Source organism: Polyodon spathula, chromosome 1 (genome assembly GCF_017654505.1).
Source record: "Polyodon spathula isolate WHYD16114869_AA chromosome 1, ASM1765450v1, whole genome shotgun sequence".
Lineage (NCBI taxonomy): Eukaryota > Metazoa > Chordata > Actinopteri > Acipenseriformes > Polyodontidae > Polyodon > Polyodon spathula.
This window is the reverse complement of record NC_054534.1, coordinates 2,960,771-2,979,378: the sequence shown is the minus strand read 5'-3', so window position 1 is coordinate 2,979,378 and position 18,608 is coordinate 2,960,771. Positions and strand designations below refer to the sequence as shown.

The 18,608-nt window shown below is 41.0% G+C and overlaps 1 protein-coding gene across 7 annotated transcripts in view; it reads left to right on the top strand.

The window, feature by feature from the left end:
* The window catches only part of LOC121309409 (protein unc-13 homolog B-like), a 211,819-nt gene that overhangs the window by 90,076 nt on the left and 103,135 nt on the right, over nucleotides 1–18,608 (top strand). For 4 of the 7 annotated variants that reach the window (XM_041243315.1, XM_041243540.1, XM_041243167.1 and 1 more), the window contains exons 4-8: nucleotides 3,076–3,193; nucleotides 7,502–7,625; nucleotides 9,503–9,576; nucleotides 12,463–12,520; nucleotides 17,903–17,938. In XM_041243315.1, coding sequence (XP_041099249.1) covers nucleotides 3,076–3,193; nucleotides 7,502–7,625; nucleotides 9,503–9,576; nucleotides 12,463–12,520; nucleotides 17,903–17,938 — 410 coding nt within the window. The remainder of the gene's footprint in view (nucleotides 1–3,075; nucleotides 3,194–7,501; nucleotides 7,626–9,502; nucleotides 9,577–12,462; nucleotides 12,521–17,902; nucleotides 17,939–18,608) is intronic. The other 3 variants (XM_041243405.1, XM_041243469.1, XM_041243235.1) reach the window with 1 other exon arrangement.

The following is an 18,608-nucleotide window of genomic DNA, read 5'->3' as shown; positions in this document are numbered from 1 at the left end:
TGCAAGCTCTGCAAAAGTAACCCAGTATTGTGCAGGCCTTTGTTTCTGACAGTGAAATCAGTTGAGTTAATGTGTAGTGGGCAACCTATTATTTTATAATGTATAGTGTAGTGTAGCCTAGACACTAAGTGATAGTGTGTGTAATGTAAATTGTGAAGTTTCTTGAGCAGTGTTGTGCCAGATATTATAAGGCAGGGGAGCTTGGATAATCTTGTCTTCCTGTGTCCCTAATCTATAAGAAATCCTATTTTGGGGTCTTTTCAATACATAAAAAAAAAAAAAAAACCTGTGCCATAAAACACAGTAACAATGGTGTTAATAATTAAACTTTCACAGATTGGAGGTTCAACATCTGAACACACAAGATCTGCAAAAATACCAGACCCTCAAGTTTCTATTCAGTTAGCCTTTAAGGGTTATTGCTAACAAAATGATCCCATAAATCGTACATGTAGCTCACTTCCAGTCACTATATTGGTCTTGAAAGAAACACATGCTATTCTAAACATTTTAAAATGTGGTATCTGGAACTACACTTGGTTGAACATTTCACTTGCGTGGTCAATCTGCTTGGAGGGTGCGATTGGCCACACCCTTTCCGTGTTTTGTTTTCAGTCAATAACCAATCGCTGTTTCCTCTGTTGACGGACATGCTATCAGCAGGAAGTGGAAATATAATATATTTCCTGTGAAAAATTCAGAGAAAGCGGAAGTTCCATTTATTAAGCACAATACATGTTTTTTTAACAAATTGCATTTCTGAGCCCTCTGTTGCTATTGTGAGTGCAGACAAAGCTGTCTGTGCTACTGTGAAACATGGAAGATATACAGACACACACGGAAATAAGCAACAGCTGAAGTACAGAACAGACGGCCAGTTTTAATTGAGAGATTTAGCTAATGCATCAGAGAGCATTCTGCTTGGGGGTGCTCATTTACTAGCGCAGCAGCTAAATGCTTAAGGATCATTTTAATTGGGAATTACAATTAAAAATGGTTAAAGGAGTGATTCATTAAGCAGGAGGAGTGTTCGATGCCTTGAGCTTTTACATTTCAAGCAGGACCAGTCCTCACGCTCTTGTTGTTAAAGGAGATAGATAGATAGATAGCGCAGGTAATAAAAACCTCCAGTGATCTCTATTAGACTGTGATCTTAATGCCTCCTTCTCTTGCACGCTGCCACTGATTTTATTGCAGTGTCTCATTTGGGCAGAGAACAAGCTAGTGAAACACAGACACTGTCGCTGCCCAGAGGGTGGGAATTATAGATGAATAAAGACAGTCAATCGGTAATATTGATTGGGGTGCTTGGCAGTTTGCCGAATTACAGATCATGTACAGTAGCTGAGTTTCACACACTTTCTTACCTTTTTGTTTTTACGATGATAGATTTGTAATTGGGTTTTTTTCCACTTCACATAGCAATTGGTACAATTTACAATTAAGATGCTAAGATGGGGGGGTACTCACACTGTGCCACAGTGAAAGTCATATTTCTGTCCTGTTTCTGAAAACTAGCAGCATAGTTAAAAACAAACAAAAAAAAAAAAAAAGATATCAGTAATGAAGACAGTAGTAATGTATTTCTGTAATCCTGGCCCCAATCATACTTTAAGGAATTTATAGAAAAGACCATAAAATAGGTCAACTCTGGGTCTTTATTATTACATGCCCTATGAACCCCAGCATTTCACTGTAGCTTCCTGCATTTTGAACTGCCGTTATGGCATCTTGGAGGTTTGTAGTGGCTAGTTTTTCTTCTGTAAAGGAAGGAAAGACATTTAAACAAGGTCATTTATCCGGTGATTGGGTTGGCGGTGCATGAAGAAAGTCCTGTCCATTGGTAAATGTCAGACTCTGGAGTGTCACAGTCCCACAGCTGGCTGCTTTACGCTCCCATCAAGATAAAAACAAGCAGTGAGAACTGGCAGACAGGCAGCTTAAAGGGGATGCAGCTGTGTGAGGAATTCCAACCTGCAGAGATTAAAGCAGCAAGATCCTCATGGTTTAGTGGGGAAAGCATGGAGTTGTATGTATTCTGTTTTACTGGTATGAAGGCACATAGAAACCTCTTTAAATGTCAGTGCTCTCTACACTCTCACTGTATACAAATACAACATGTAAGATTGAAGTGCGGTCACAGTTAAACACTCTTTATGTTGTGATATGACATGCATTATGATGTTTGAGCTGGCCCTCTACTTTTGTATAGCACTAAATTCAAATAAAACGATGCATTCATACCATAAAAACCTGGGTTTGTAAATAACTAATTACACTATGTAACACAATTTTTGTTCCTGGGTAGTAAGTGTTATTACCTAATTGCTTATGCCTCAAAAGTATAGAACATGACTATTATTCACCACAAACTTTGCTTTTGTGACCAGGACAGTGATATTTCAAAATAAATTATACTGTAAATACAGTATAATCGTAAATCTCGAAAAACTACTCACTTCTAAATCTTTTGTAGTCATCTTTGTATTACTTTAGTATAAATACATGTTAATTTGGATTCATATGTTGTTTTTTTCTGACTTTCTGTGAACAAAGACACACATTTGCCCGTTTTCCCATTGGAAATAGTGATATTTTGAAATATCACTGTCCTGGTCACAAAAGCAAAGTTTGTGGGGAATAATAGCCATTTTCTATACTTTTGAGGCATAAGCAATTAGGAAATAACACTTACTACCCAGGAACAGAAAAAAAAAAAATGTTGTTACACAGTGTTATTCATATCTTAGAATAACTCTGTTTTATTTTTTAGGATTACTCATTATAGACTGCTGGGGATCTTTCACTCTATCAGAGCACCAATTTCACATCACTGATTATCTATTCATGACATTAACCATGGCATAATGCGTTCCTACCGTCAGTATGGGACCGGTTCCCTTCAACTGCAAAGTTCAATGCAGTGCCGATACTGCCTCCTACACAGACGCTGTTCGTCCTATAACCCTGGAATATAATTGAGTGTATACTTCCTCTGTATGCGTACAGTGCAGAAAGTATCATGGGTCATTGATACATAAGTAACGCAATGTTTCTCCTCCCCTGTGTCTGCAGCGAGATCAGTCGCCTGGACCTGGGCCTGATTGTGGAGGTGTGGAACAAGGGGCTGATCTGGGACACCATGGTGGGGACCGTCTGGATCCCTCTGCGGAGCATCCAGCAGTCCGAGGAGGTGAGGCACCAGCCTTCCCTACAGGCACACGCCGCTGTCACACACAGGCCTGTCTTGCATTGACTCAATGAAGTGTTTCTAAACTCCAGGAGGGCATGGATCACCTCAGTCATGAAGCTATAAAGGTTTTCTATTAAATCTGGCCTCACATACAGTATATGCATTCTCATAAATACTGGAATCACAACTGCAGGTGTACATAAGGGCAAAACCTTGGAGATTACACCATCATTAGCGATGTTTTCAAAAGAGGAAAGAAGTTTACTGTACATATGATATTTAAAACAAATACCTACAGTATACACCTTGAATTCAATCACATTCTTCCTTGGGAAAGGTGTAAAGTAATATTTTAAAGCTTACATTGAATTTGTCAATGTGGATTTACAAAAGAAAGTAAACAAAACTAAACACACATTTAACAGAACAATTCTGCAAGGTGCATTTTTTTTTTTTTTAATATAAATTTTGCATCTTTGTGCATCTCGGTAAAACTGGCTGGAGGACAGGGTAATCTTCATTTTTGATAGAGGCTATAGAAAATGGTGGCATATAGATGCATTTTAACATTCAATCTTAAATTCTAATGTTAGTGTTTTCATCGTGAACTGGTTTCTAATAGTTTTACCGTCTGACCATTAGATTACCCACACAGTTTGATATCCTCTCGTGGCTGTGGATGTAGCCTGCAGCTGCGCCAATCCAACCTCCTTCCAGCAGGTGTCGCTGTCCATCATTCAGTGTCTTGGAATTTAATTCCTCCAAAGTACTAAACTATAGCAGCTGTGTTGCTGTGTGTTTATTTATTTATTTATTTCCAAAAAAGACTAATCTGTGTCAGGCTGAGGGAGATGGCAGGCGATAGTGGCAGGGGCAGGGTCAGAGGCAGTGTGCAGCTGTCCTTGTGGGAGAGCTGATTGCACTGGAGAGGTGCTTAACACCCTGTCCACTTACATCAGGGCACCACACCCCACTTCCAGATCAATACTGCATTACAGGTGCTCATTGCTTTTCTAACATCAAGTCCGAGCTGGTGTAAACCGGCAAGACTTTAACTGCCCCAGACTTTTCCATTTCACCTGTGGGGAATACAAATCAATAGGCATCAGATATTTACTAACCTCCTGAGTCCCTATGGCAGAGGGCGGGAGTTTATTAGCTTCAAAGGCAGAAGTAAAGAGACTTGTATCTGGTTTCACAGATCTTGATTAGCACCGATCATGAACTTAATTAGTGCTGATTAGGGTCTGTGAAAACAGCCTTTTGTTTCAACAAAATTTAACAACGGGTTAGGTACAGAGGAAGTGGTGTGGAAAAGAGCCGAGGGACTGGGAGGCAGTGTGGTGTGGTGAGTGGAGCTGAGAGACTGGGAGGCAGTGTGGTGTGGTGAATGGAGCTGAGGGACTGGGAGGCAGTGTGGTGTGGTGAGTGGAGCTGAGAGACTGGGAGGCAGTGTGGTGTGGTGAATGGAGCTGAGGGACTGGGAGGCAGTGTGGTGTAGTGTTTGGAGCTGAGGGACTGGGAGGCAGAGTGTCCCTTGTAGTTATAGCTGTGGCATTGAGCCTAACCAACTTCTCTTAACCATGTCTGTGGTCTCTCTTGTCTGAAAACATTGGTAGCATAATATGTAAACAGTGATGTTATTTAAGTTTAGGTCAGTCGATATGACTAATTTTGTTTGTTGTTTATTTGGTGCTGAATTTGCTGAGAATTAATATGCTCTGGCTATTGCTAAAGAACTTTTACACTAACATTACGTAAAAGGAGCGAAAAAGTGTGATGGATCTGCCACCCCTGTGTTTTAAATTGAAAGTCATTTATATTTAATCTTTTCCCTGGTGAAAGTTTACCATAGTATATATTACCTATGCTTTACTATATATATACAGTGGCTTGCAAAAGTATTCAGACCCCTGACCAATTCTCTCATATTACTGAATTACAAATGGTACATTGAAATTTCTTTCTGTTTGATATTTTATTTTTAAACACTGAAACTTAGAATCAATTATTGTAAGGTGACATTGGTTTTATGTTGGGAAATATTTTTAAGAAAAATAAAAAACTGAAATATCTTGCTTGCATAAGTATTCAACCCCCACACATTAATATTTGGTAGAGCCATCTTTCGCTGCAATAATAGCTTTAAGTCTTTTGGGGTAAGTATGTACCAGCTTTGCACACAGTATCTGAGTGATTTTGGCCCATTCTTCTTGGCAGATTTGCTCCAGGTTGTTCAGGTTGGTTGGACGACGCTTGTGGACTTCAATTTTCAAATAGTGCCACAGATTCTAAATGGGATTGAGATCAGGACTTTGCCTGGGCCACTGTAGGACATTCACCTTTTTGTTCTTGAGCCACTCCAATGTTGCTTTGGCCTTGTGCTTGGGATCATTGTCCTGCTTAAAGGTGAATTTCCTCCCAAGCTTCAGTTTTTTAGCGGACTGAAGCAGATTCTCTTGCATTATTTTCCTGTATTTTGCTCCATCCATTCTTCCTTCAATTATAACAAGATGCCCAGTCCCAGCTGATGAGAAGCATCCCCACAGCATGATGCTGCCACCACCATACTTCACTGTAGGGATGGTGTGTCTTGAGGCATGGGCAGTGTTAGGTTTGCGCCACACATAGCGCTTTGAGTTTTGGCCAGAAAGCTCTATCTTGGTCTCATCTGACTACAAAACCTTTTCCCACATCGCAGCTGGGTCACTCTCATGCTTTCTGGCAAACTCCAGACGTGCTTTCAGATGGTACTTTTTGAGTAATGGCTTCTTTCTTGCCACTCTCCCATACAGGCCAGTGTTATGCAGAGCTCTTGATATGGTTGACTGGTGCAGCATTACTCCACTCCAAGCCACTGAACTCTGTAGCTCCTTCAAAGTGATTGTTGGCCTCTCTGTGGCTTCTTTCACAAGTCTCCTTCTTGTCTGAGCGCTGAGTTTTGAGGGACGGCCTTTTCTTGGCAGTCCCTGGGTGGTGTGATGCAGCTTCTACTTCCTGATTATTGATCCAACTGTGCTGACTGGGATATCGAAACACTTGTATATTATTTTGTACCCTTTCCCTAAGCTATGCATTTGTATTACTTTATCTCTAACTTCTGTAGAATGCTCTTTGGTCTTCATTTTCCTTCAAATTCACAGCCTTACCAATGATCCTTCAACAGTGGGGTTTTTATCCAGAAAATGTGACAGCAACTTTAATGGTTCACAAGTGGAGGCCAATGGTAAGGTAATTGTGTCCTCGTTAGGGCAATTTCTTTCATCGGTGCAAACTGGGAACTTCCACAGTAAAAGGGGTTGAATACTTATGCAAGCAAGATATTTCAGTTTTTTATTTTTCTTAAAAATATTTCCCAGCATAAAACCAATGTCACCTTACAATAATTGATTCTGAGTTTCGGTGTTTAAAAATAAAATATCAAACAGAACGAAATTTCAATGTACCATTTGTAATTCGGTAATATGAGAGAATTGGTCAGGGGTCTGAATACTTTTGCAAGCCACTGTGTATATATATATATGGTAAAGCATAGGTAAGGATTGAGCGGTATGGCAAACAATGGTAAATGCATTGTATAACCACGGGAAAACTGCAAAATGTATTATGCAGTTGAAGTTTGAAGAGCAGGCCCGGTTGGATTCAGGGTTGTTGTCTGATCTCTCTCTCTCTCTCTCATGGTCTCGTGCTGTCTCTCTCTCTCTCTCTCTCTCTCTCTCTCTCTCACGGTCTCGTGCTGTCTCTCTCTCTCATGGCCTCGTGCTGTCTCTCTCTCTCTCTCTCTCTCTCTCTCATGGTCTCGTGCTGTCTCTCTCTCGCTCTCTCTCATGGTCTCGTGCTGTCTCTCTCTCTCTCTCTCTCATGGTCTCGTGCTGTCTCTCTCTCTCATGGTCTCGTGCTGTCTCTCTCATGGTCTCGTGCTGTCTCTCTCTCTCATGGTTTCGTGCTGTCTCTCTCTCTCTCTCTCTCATGGTCTCGTGCTGTCTCTATCTCTCTCATGGTCTTGTGCTGTCTCTCTTCTCTCTCTCTCTCTCATGGTCTTGTGCTGTCTCTCTTTCTCTCTCTCTCATGGTCTTGTGCTGTCTCTCTTTCTCTCTCTCTCTCTCATGTCTGTCTCTCTCTCTCTCTCTATGGTCTTGTGCTGTCTCTCTTTCTCTCTCTCTCTCATGGTCTTGTGCTGTCTCTCTTTCTCTCTCTCTCTCTCATGTCTCTCTCATGCTGTCTCTCTCTCTCTCTCTCTCATGGTCTCGTGCTGTCTCTCTCTCTCTCTCTCATGGTCTCGTGCTGTCTCTCTCTCTTGTTTCTCAGGAGGGCCCAGGGGAGTGGGCCGTGCTGGATGCAGAGGTGCTGATGAAGGAGGATGAGATTTACGGCACCAAGAACCCCACGCCACACCGCCTCCTGCTGGACACACGGTTCGAGCTGCCCTTCGGTAAGGTCCTGCTCCCTGCTGCTGTGTGGGTTTGTGTTGTCTGTCTGTTTCTCTGCACTCACCCCCTCCCTGTTTGTTTGTGTCCTGCCCTGCCCTGCCCTGAAGTATCACTAAATGTCTCATCATTCTGTCTGTACGTCTCTGTGACTGTGTGTCCACCTGCCAATTGGTCTGTCTGTTTTTTGTATCTTTATGGAATGTGTGTCTAGTTGTGTATGGGTTGTATGGCTGTCTGTATGTGTCCTTTCTCCACAAGTCACTATGTTTACTCATGGCTCCCATTTTCCCATGCCATTACACTAGCACTTTTTATTATAAAGCAGAACTCAATTGCTTCACAACTTCAACTGGATGTTTTGAAATGACACAATAAGTCATTTTTTGTGTCTTCATATTAAGACCTTTATGGATTTAAACCTTACATTATCCTTTATGGATTCATGGTTGATGCAATCTGTCGAGTCTCGATTCTGACAACAAAAGGCTTTGTAATGCTGGGATGTGTTTGTTTGACACTTTAGCCGTGCAAATCCACTGGAGGCTGTCCCTCTAATCTCTCTCATGATGTCATAAAAACAACAAACAACCAAACAATGAAACAAAAAGGGAGCCTATTAACCAGCTTACAGGGTGCTGAAAACCTGGAAGAGTCTGGAAAATCATTTCTGTTGCAGAGTTAATATTGTTCAGGGCGGGCGGAGGGCGGGGGGCGGTCGTTACACTGTTTAGATGACAGCAGATCCAAGCAAGCAGTGGATGGTGATCGACTCAGCTTTATATAGGATTCAGATTTATTATTGCTTAGAAATGTTGATACAGAAGTCATGTTAAAAGTAGGAGCCAGACTTATGCTATAGCACTCTCAATGCGGTATAGGAAATAATGTGTAGCCAGGATGGCACTGGTATGACTTGAAAAATAGCACTGGGTTTGAATTGTTAATAATAATAATAATAATACTTTTTATAGTGATTTTCATTGTAAATGATCCGAAGAACTTCACAATTAATCCATAAGAATGAAATAGTGTTTTGATGAACTCCATCAAATCACTTTACTATGAAAACAAATAAAAGAGAAATAAAATAACCCAACCCAACCCAATCCTGTCCTGCAGTCATGACACATCCCCAGACTGAAATTGTTCTGGAGGGAACAAGTTTGGATATAAAAGGTCAGCATCTGAGGAGGCAGCTGTGCTTCTCTGTGGCCTTGACGCCTTGATGTCTGGTTATGCAAGTCATCTGCCCTGCTAAACGCTACACAGCGGGCCCCTCTTTCATGCAAGCCCTTTGAAAGCACTGCTTTTAGCCCAGTTCAAAGCGGGTCGATCACTTCTCTTAGCTGCCTGACCACGTTCCCTCGTATGAGGGCAGCATGGTGGGTCACTTCTTTAGAGGGGTGGTCATTTGCTTGTAGTTTGATCACAATGCAACACAGCGCCAGTCAGGTTAATCCTTCATGCAGTTTAAATGCTGTGTGACGTAGTGTTTTTTGTCCCCAGTGTGATTGATCCCATTCCCCACTGTTTCAGAGATGAATCAGGGTGGTGACCTTGGCCAGGCTTTTAGTTGCTGTGCCCGCCTATGGAATTCAATCCCAGGTGGTGCCAGGAAAGCCTGCACTAGATTGAAGACACACTGTGTTTCTTAGTGTGCTTTTTCATAGCTGGAACTGATTATAAGCTCACGAATGATTTTTTAAATATTCAGTGTGAAGCTCCCATGCCTTGACATGCAGCGCCCTATATAAGAGTAAATTAATTGTATTGTAATGTAAGGTTAAGTGAATGGCTACTGAACACACATAATGCAACTCCCGTCTTATCCTTTAATATCATCGCAGCTGTGTACCAACTTTCATCTTCTCCTTGTCAGATATCCCAGAAGAGGAAGCTCAGTACTGGACCAGCAAACTAGAGCAGATCAACGCCATGCGAGACCACGACGAGGTAGGGGCAGAATCTAAATATAGACACTACTCTGCACCCAGTGCTAATCCCCATTGAACAGAATGGCCACTTAGCGCTATAAACAGAGGAGATATGATGAAGAGGACACCGATCCACTGAGCTGCAGTGTTTACCTGTTAGAGATGCAAATATATAGAAGAGATAGAAACATATACTGTTCCTGCATACATGGCTTGAAGCTTTCACCAGCTCTGCACCCAGCCCTGGGTTTCAGAACTTCTACAATTAAGTAAGTCATTTTAAAGGATCTTGATTTTGATGTTGGTGTTCCTCCCTTCTACAGAAGCTGCATGGACCACTCCTATTAGTAATCCTGCAGACTCGGGTGAGACTTGGCCTTGCGCATCAGATTCACCAGGGGTCTGGTTGTTCAAACTCCTGGCCCCTGGTCATTTCAATAATATACAGCACATAAACAAGGGGAGTGCTGAAACCCAGGACTGGGTGCAGGGCCAGTGTCAGTGCCAGTGTCATACCCTTTGTACTTAACAATGCCGTCAGCTGGATGCTGTTGCAACAAGTGCTACAGTGTAGCTGCAGACTTACTGGTGTTTCTTAAGCAAGAGAGCCATCTAGGCAGACTAATGCAGTACTGCAAATCAACATCTTTTTAGAGACATGTTGCTGATTTGTATGCATTTTTACATCAGGCTTTATATTGTTTTGAGTTTTGTGCACCACTGAAATACTTGGATGAAATGTTTACTTTATACATTGATATAAATGCTTTTATATGGGATTTTTTTTTTCGCTTTGCATTTGTGTCAGTGGCCAGTTAATTAGGTATGTGTGCATGGTGACTGTGACTTGTTTTTGTGTTCATTTAGGAGTGTTTTTACTGTAATACAGTGCTACTGTATATGAACTCTGTGAAAAGAATATTTGGAGGCCCAAACAATTTTGCATTACTTGAAATAAGTTAGCTTTTCTTTTAATAATGTCATTGTTAGTTAACATTTGAATCTCATGCTGTCGTAGAGCACAGTTCATTAGCACTGCTGTCCAATAGTACCTGTCAGTTTTATACCACATTTGTACAATACATCGTAAACTTTAGATGAGCTTACATAACGAACGAAATTTATTTACCACATTTTACACATTACACACACACACACACACACACACACACACACACACACACACACACACACACACACACACACAGTACACCCGTGACCTGCCTGACCTTGTTCGGTCCTCATGAATGTCAGTTTTTTCAAATCGTTTGATGGCCACAGCAGTTACAGACACTTGCAAAGTTCTTACGATTTGTCTTAAAGATTGACCTTCATTTCTTAAAGTAATTACAGACTGTCTTTTTTTCTTTGCTTAACTGAGCGTATTTTGCTATTTTCTGCTCCCTTACATTCAGGAATGACAGACTTGTGCCTATGCTACCTATATTTATAGTAATCGTGGACCCTCAACTGCTAACAATAATTGTTGACAAAAGGTTAATTAGGTAACATGCTAGTTAACTCAGAGAACATCTAACAAAGACACTTTTATACTTAGGCCAGTGTTCTCACACCGTGTTATACACATTTCAGACTTAACTGACTTGGGCTTCAGACTGAAATCCCCTTGCTTTGGGTGACCATTTCATTGAAATTGACAAGATTTACATTTTAATTTAAAAATTACATTTTTAAATGCAATTCACTTATGATTATCAGCTTATATAAGTACACGTATCATATAATGAAATATTAAGTGTTTATAGACAAGTTTATACAGTTAAAAGCATAGATAATCATGAAAAACCTGGTTTCAAGCAGGTGTACTCAAACTTTTGACTGGTACTGCGTGTGTGTGTATGTATGTATGTATGTATATGTATGTAATATATATATATATATATATATATATATATATATATATATATATATATATATATATATATATATATATATATATATATATATATTAGAGAATTATCTGAACTAACTGGAACTGATACTAGTTCACATCATTGATTTGTATGGATATCAAACAGGTATTAGTAACAATTACTGAACCTTTAATAATGTATAGAATAAAGTTAATATACACAAGTACTCAGTACACACATACCTGCTGATGATCTATAGCTAGTAACCTGTTCTATTACATTAAGCATACAAAATTACAAAGCTTTACAAATCATTACATTAATGCAATTCAGTAAAACTGTATTGAGTATTCCGGTGTGATTTCCCGTGCATATTTGCTTCTTCCAGCGTGCGTGCGTGTGTGCGTGCGCTTCCACACGTCTCCTAGGAGTTCTGTGAGGACAAGAGTTTTTCTAGCAGATTTGTATCCTGTGCTTTTCTGACTTTGTGAATTTGTGTGCTTACTGGACGTATTAACTGACATTACTTTTATTCACAGCTTTACCAACTAGTGCGGGCATGTGTGGCTGTAGATGGGTGGGTGTGGATGATTGGGTGTGGGTGTGTGTGTGTGTGTGTTTTCACTATTTGTATTATATTTGTATCTTTATGATTGTTCACTGCTGTGCTTTGGTTTTGAAGTACTGTAGTTGCAGTGTATTGTTCTGATATGGATAATTCTCCTGTTCTTTTTTATTTGTGATTGATTTTGTCTTCGTGTGTCTTTCCTTTGCATGTTGTTTTTGTAGTTAATGTGTTTTTATTTCTTATGTTTTTTTTGTTTTTTTTACTAGTGCTTTCACAATGTTTGCAGGTTTGAGCTCATAATTACATTTTTCATGTTTCTGCATGTTGTAATTGCACATACACAAGTGTTTCAGTAAACTGTGTGCTCATGAGTGAGCGCTCTTATTCTCTTTACATGTGTGTGTTTTGCATGCAGGTTAGTGTGCTGATGTGTTTAACCCACACTGAATTCTCTTATCCCCAGTATTCACTGCAAGAGGAAGTTCAGAAGAAGCCACTACCCACCGCTGCCTCCCAGTGCTGTAAGTTAGAACGACACTTTTTAAAGGCATGCAGACACATGACCACCGTGCACTGCCAATGCTGCTTCATGTCAGGTGAAAGAAAATATAAAGTGCGATGGGGTTACAGGTGTCCTGCAGAGGCAGCCTGGTAGGGGAGACCCATGGAGACCCTGAGACTCTGCGAGCCCTGGAAGACCCTCAGAGACTCTGGGAGACCCATGCACTCTGCAGCAGCTTGGTGCACAAGGAGAGCAGACTAGTGTAGAACCAGTCTGTATCTATATATTCATTTTTTTAATTTTTTTTAATACCAGCTGAGATATTTATTTATTTGCCTCATTTCTGTCTATTTGTCTATCTGTCGCCTGTCATATTTTCTTTCTGTTGGTCCTACTATGTTTTTTGCATGTCAGTATTTTTAATTGGGTTGTTTTTCCTCCATGCAGTTTTAATGTTTACAGTTGTGCACATTCTTCCCCTTACACTTTGTGTTTGTTTGGTGCTTACAAATCAACTGGGGACGTGCTCCTGCAGCCAGTTTCACACACCCTCACAGTACAGATTCTACACAAGCTCAGGTCACACTGCTGCACCTCATTCATATCCTCACTGCCTCCCTCACTCATATAGACTTTACTCTTGCAGTTTGTGATTGTGTACTTTACAGTTACCTTAGTAATTTGACAGAGACACATGAGTGGGATTAAGATTACTGTACTGTACATTTATAAACATTTGTATAACGCAGGGGTGGGCAATCTTGGTCCTGGAGGGCTGGTGTCCCTCCTGGTTTTCATTCCAGATGTACCCTAAATTAATTAATTGGATCAATTAAGCTTCTAATAAGCACTTAATGGTTCAATTAAGTAGTTTAGGGTACAGTTGGAACAAAAACCAGGAGGGACAGCACTGCTCCAGGACCAGGACTGCCCACTCCTGATATAACGAAATCAGTAGTTATTAATTGAGTCATACTGAAGGTATTTTAAAACTTTTGGGATCATCAAGATCAGAGAGTGGCTCCTTCCTAAAGCACTTCCATTTTTGTTGCTGTTGCCATTTTTTATAGTTTTTGAAATCTTTTTAGTGTTCTTTGGTGCATTCGGTACTCAGCCTTTATTCGGGGTAGGAATTACATGTGTAGGAAAGTGCAAACCACCAAACCAGGGACTGTTTTGTCCCCATTCAACACATATTTTTTAAAATCATCTTGTTCAAATTGTTGTTGTTGTCTTGTTTTTGTCCTGTCTGTGAGATGATATGGGGTGTTCTTCCGCTAACTGAAACAAGTTGGTATTCAAGCTACATGCCACCCCGAGTAGCCAGAGTCTTAATTACTTCAGTACAGGCTGATTTGAAAAGTCATGGGTTTCTGCCTGGTGGGTAAACAGGGTCTATACAATATCAAGGGGTTAAGCATTTTAGTAACTGTAAACCAACTTTAAAACTCTCTCACTGTCAGCAGTACTGAGATACAAGGCAGCCTCTGCAGGGTCGCCTGTATTCTCTATGTGTGTGTGTGTAAGGGTATCATGCAGCTTTTTGTTATTGCTTTATAAATAGGTATGGCTGTATAATAACTAACCATTGATAAAACAAACAGACGTGTTAAAGAGCATGTCATCTAAAGTGGCATTTTATTTCTTGTTCACCTTCCTCTTGTCTTTTTATGACAATTGTGATTATGTTGAGTGGTTCTGGGTTCTCTTGATACCATATCGAGTTCTGTGTTTTCTCTATGTCTGTCTGCTTGTCTTGGAAACTTGGCTGACTGGCCCTCACCGATTCACCCTCTCTATATATGGTTAGTGTTAAGTCAGCGGAGTTGAAAGGTTACTTTGTCACATGGTTTCAGTGGAATTAGAAAGCCTGATCAGGGTTAAATAGTTAGGCTTATCCAGACAAGCTCAAAGCAAGTTTGAAAGCCAGATAAAGATAGATATAGAGCATAATAAAAACTCAGTATTGGATCATCAGAACCCCAAACCACACTCTGATTGCAAGCATCATACAGAACATCATAAAGACATTCTGGTAATGAATGTTTAGATCCATGCCTTAAAGTGTTACTGAAGGAGCTGCAGAGTTCAGAACAAAGTTCACTGCTAACTGCTGCCGGCGTGCTGCGCGTATTCCTGCGTGCTGCTCTCGTATTCCTGCTTGCATTCCTGCGTGCTGCGTGTATTCTTGTGTGATGTGTGTATTCCTGCATGCATTCCTGCGTGCTGCGTGTATTCTTGCGTGCTGCGTGTATTCCTGCGTATATTTATTGTGTGCTGCATGTATTCTTGCGTGCTGCGTGTATTCTTGTGTGATGCGTGTATTCCTGCATGCATTCCTGCGTGCTGTGTGTATTCTTGAATGCTGGTGCTGTGTGTATTCCTGCGTGCTGCCTATATTCCTGCGTGCTGTGTGTATTATAACCACAATGGGTTTGGTATTGAAATCAGTTAGGACTGTTTAGTTTTTCTTTGTGATCAGACACACCGCACTGTTCCGTTAAGACAAATTGTGTCATTTCATACTTTTGAAATGGCATTGTATGTAGAATAAGAAATCTCCCTTTGTCAATGTGTTTTCCCTATATAGTGAAGTTCTGGTTCTGAAACTACGATTTATTGTTGCTTTGGGTCAAATGGCTAGAAAAATCAAATCAAGTACGAAAGTATTTATTTGGCTGGATTTGGGTGGGATACGAACCAACAATACCTTAAACTAGAACTCTACTCAGGAACGCAAACAGCAGTGTGTGGCCATTGAGCAGATATCCCTGCCTGTACACTGAGGGCTCTGTGTGACACGGTGTGCGCACATTTAATGAACAGACATGAATATTAGTGTAGATGTACCCCCTGGCTCCAGACCTGTAGCTTTCCATGTTGATCAATTATGTCAGCAATATGCCATCCAGAACTATAAAACACTCCAGTACAGTAGTGCTACATATTGAATAATAAAAAGAAAGCAGAAGTCTTACTCAAAAGACACGTTTTTAGTGTTTCTCAATGTAACGGCATGTTTAAAACCCAGAGGCTGCGACAGACATTTAAAGCAGTGTCGCGAGGCAATAGGGCTCTTTTCTCACTTCCAGTATTGTACACGATTGATAATAGTAGATTTGATTAATAGATCGTAGATCAAATTTCCATTCTTCATTATTTAAAAAGAACTACATTTTAAAAGACAGCAAGGTTTTCACAGACAGCCTTCATAAGCTGTACTGAATAGACACAGCATGTTATTGCACTGTGCACAGTGTCCTGTCTTTATTACAAAGGGCCATCAATTCCTCTACCTCAAAATGATTGTATCCAACAAAAGACTTGTTGAATTTCTTAATGCCCATCCATTCCCTAAAAAGGACTGTAAACATGTACTTGCTTTGTTTCTGGAACTGCACTAGGTGCTGTTTGCAGGCCTTGCTTTCAGAGGCTCTTTCACTTTCATGGTCATTTCACCTGGAGAAAAATATCCCCAAACCTTCAGGGCCACGTTTCCTGTTGGTATCCAACCACCTGCTTCCCCTAATAACTGACATGATTTGCAGCCAATAAGATGCATGACCCCGAAGACACTGCTGAGATTGAAATGGCCCAGGAAGTGCAACACATTTCCTGGAAGGCAAGGCATGGAAACTGAGGGAAGGCATTCTTTTACCTTGTGTAATACCAGATGATGTTCTGAAATGCCAGTACCAGTTGTGATATCATGATTGTTTCCAATCTCCATATGTGACACCTACATCAATGGAAGTGTATGACAGGTGAGATTTATTTTAGCTGCAGCTGCACTGTCGAGTAAATTTAAGTACTTTAGTCTTCAGGAACTTTTTAAAGAACATCAGCAGCTGGTTTCACAGACCTTGATTTAACATTAATCTTGGACTGTCTTACCTAAGATAACATTGTGTGGTCCAAGATTAGTGTGAAAAAGGATCCGTGAAACCAGTCATATATGAATCACAAAATGAAAAGTGTTGAAATGCAGCTGCTTCAACACTGACACTCTGCGCCCTGGGCAGGGGTAGTTCTGCACACACAAACATGGAAGCTGAGAGACTGGAGAGGAGCCATGCATTACCGTGAACACAAGCTGGCTTGTCAGCTTGGCTTCTCTGTAATAATGTTGAAAGCGGGGATGCCTGGTAATGAGTTCTTTATTTATTTGCTCTACCAGTAAGACATATTCTGGTACAACAACATGAAAGTGTCCCCACATTGTCTTGACACCAGATATCATCAATCGGACCCCAATGGGCTGAATCATGTTTTATTACAGTCGGCGCTGCCTTAGTGAGACACCTCGGGAGAAGTAAAACTATCCTGAATAAGCGGCTGTCCCAGTTAAACGAGGCGTTTGAGACGACATTACTCATACTATTTTGTTTGTAAATAAAAAGAATGGAATTACATCACATTATGACTAGATGTTAAAAACATAATTTAAAATACAAGTCAGTTGTTTTTTTACTACTAAACAAAGTGAATTGCTTTTTTTCCCTACATGAAATGAAAGAATGAAATCCTGCATCTAGCTTTTTTTTTACCACAGCAGCCTGAGACTCACAGCGTAATCACGCACTCCGAGACTCGCAGCGTAATCACGCACTCCGAGACTCGCAGTGTAATCACGCACTCCGAGACTCGCAGTGTAATCACGCACTCCGAGACTCGCAGTGTAATCACGCATTCCGAGACTCGCAGAGTAATCACGCATTCCTTGAGACTCGCAGTGTAATCATGCACTCCCTGAGACTCGCAGTGTAATCACACACTCCCTGAGACTCAGTGTAATCACGCACTCCGAGACTTGCAGTGTAATCACGCACTCCCTGAGACTCGCAGCGTAATCACGCATTCCGAGACTCGCAGAGTAATCACGCACTCCCTGAGACTCGCAGCGTAATCATGCACTCCCTGAGACTCACAGCGTAATCACACACTCCCGAGACTCAGTGTAATCACGCACTCCCTGAGACTCACAGCGTAATCACACACTCCCGAGACTCAGTGTAATCACACACTCCCTGAGACTCGCAGCGTAATCACGCACTCCCTGAGACTCACAGTGTAATCACACACTCCCTGAGACCCACAGTGTAATCACGCACTCACTGAGACTCACAGTGTAATCACACTCACTCTGAGAGTCAGTGTAATCACACACTCCCTGAGACTCACAGCGTAATCACGCACATATATATGTGTATATTATATGCACACACACACTGTATGTAACTGAATTTCTTTCATGTAATATGTCTATAAAACCTACCACTCAGATGTGTCCTCAGAAGATTTTTTTCTTTTTTTTACCACCCCTCAGGAATGTGATCCTAAGCTATATTACATTTTTGCCCCCTTTTTTGTTTTTTTGGCTAACACTTGCGTCCCAACCCAGGCAATTGGAGTTATTTCGGATGGGAAGAGCAGCAGAGTATGTAACTCTTCTATTTTTTTCCCCCCCCTCAAGTACCCCAACGGCCTCCTACCTCTGCATGTTCTGATATGAACTAGCCCCTGTAGAGGATATTCATGCATAGAGAGGGGCCCTTCCTCTTCTCTCATCTCTCCATCTCTCACTGACTGCCATCAAAAAATCTAGGAGCTCATTGTGGATGTCTGCTTAACTATCCAGCACCATTAAATTGGAGATGTCGGCTCTCCTTGCTGATGTTCTTGAAATCTGGCAGTAAAAATGAATTTAATTTCATTCATTCATTCATGATTTAAAGTCATCTATCGATATACAAAATGTCTTTTTGTTCTTGTCTAGTCATCTTTTGAAATGACTCTGATCACTGGTGTAAGGTTGACATGTGCAAACTGTCTCTGCACTCTGTTTGAAGATGTCTTGCATTGGCATGGACTTCCTCTGGGTTTTGTGCTCCTATAGTCAAGCACATGCACGAGCAGGCATTGGGGTGCTCTGTTAAAACAGTAAGAGGTGGGCAAGAGAAGGTACAGGGTATCGGGTGAGGAGCTGCTGCAATGGAGACATTATACTGTGACTGCCCCCCTTTTTTATTTCATTGGGGGATTGAAAGGGTGTGCATTAAACTGTGGTGGGGGCGTGTCTATCTAATATGTCTATCAACAGCCCTGAA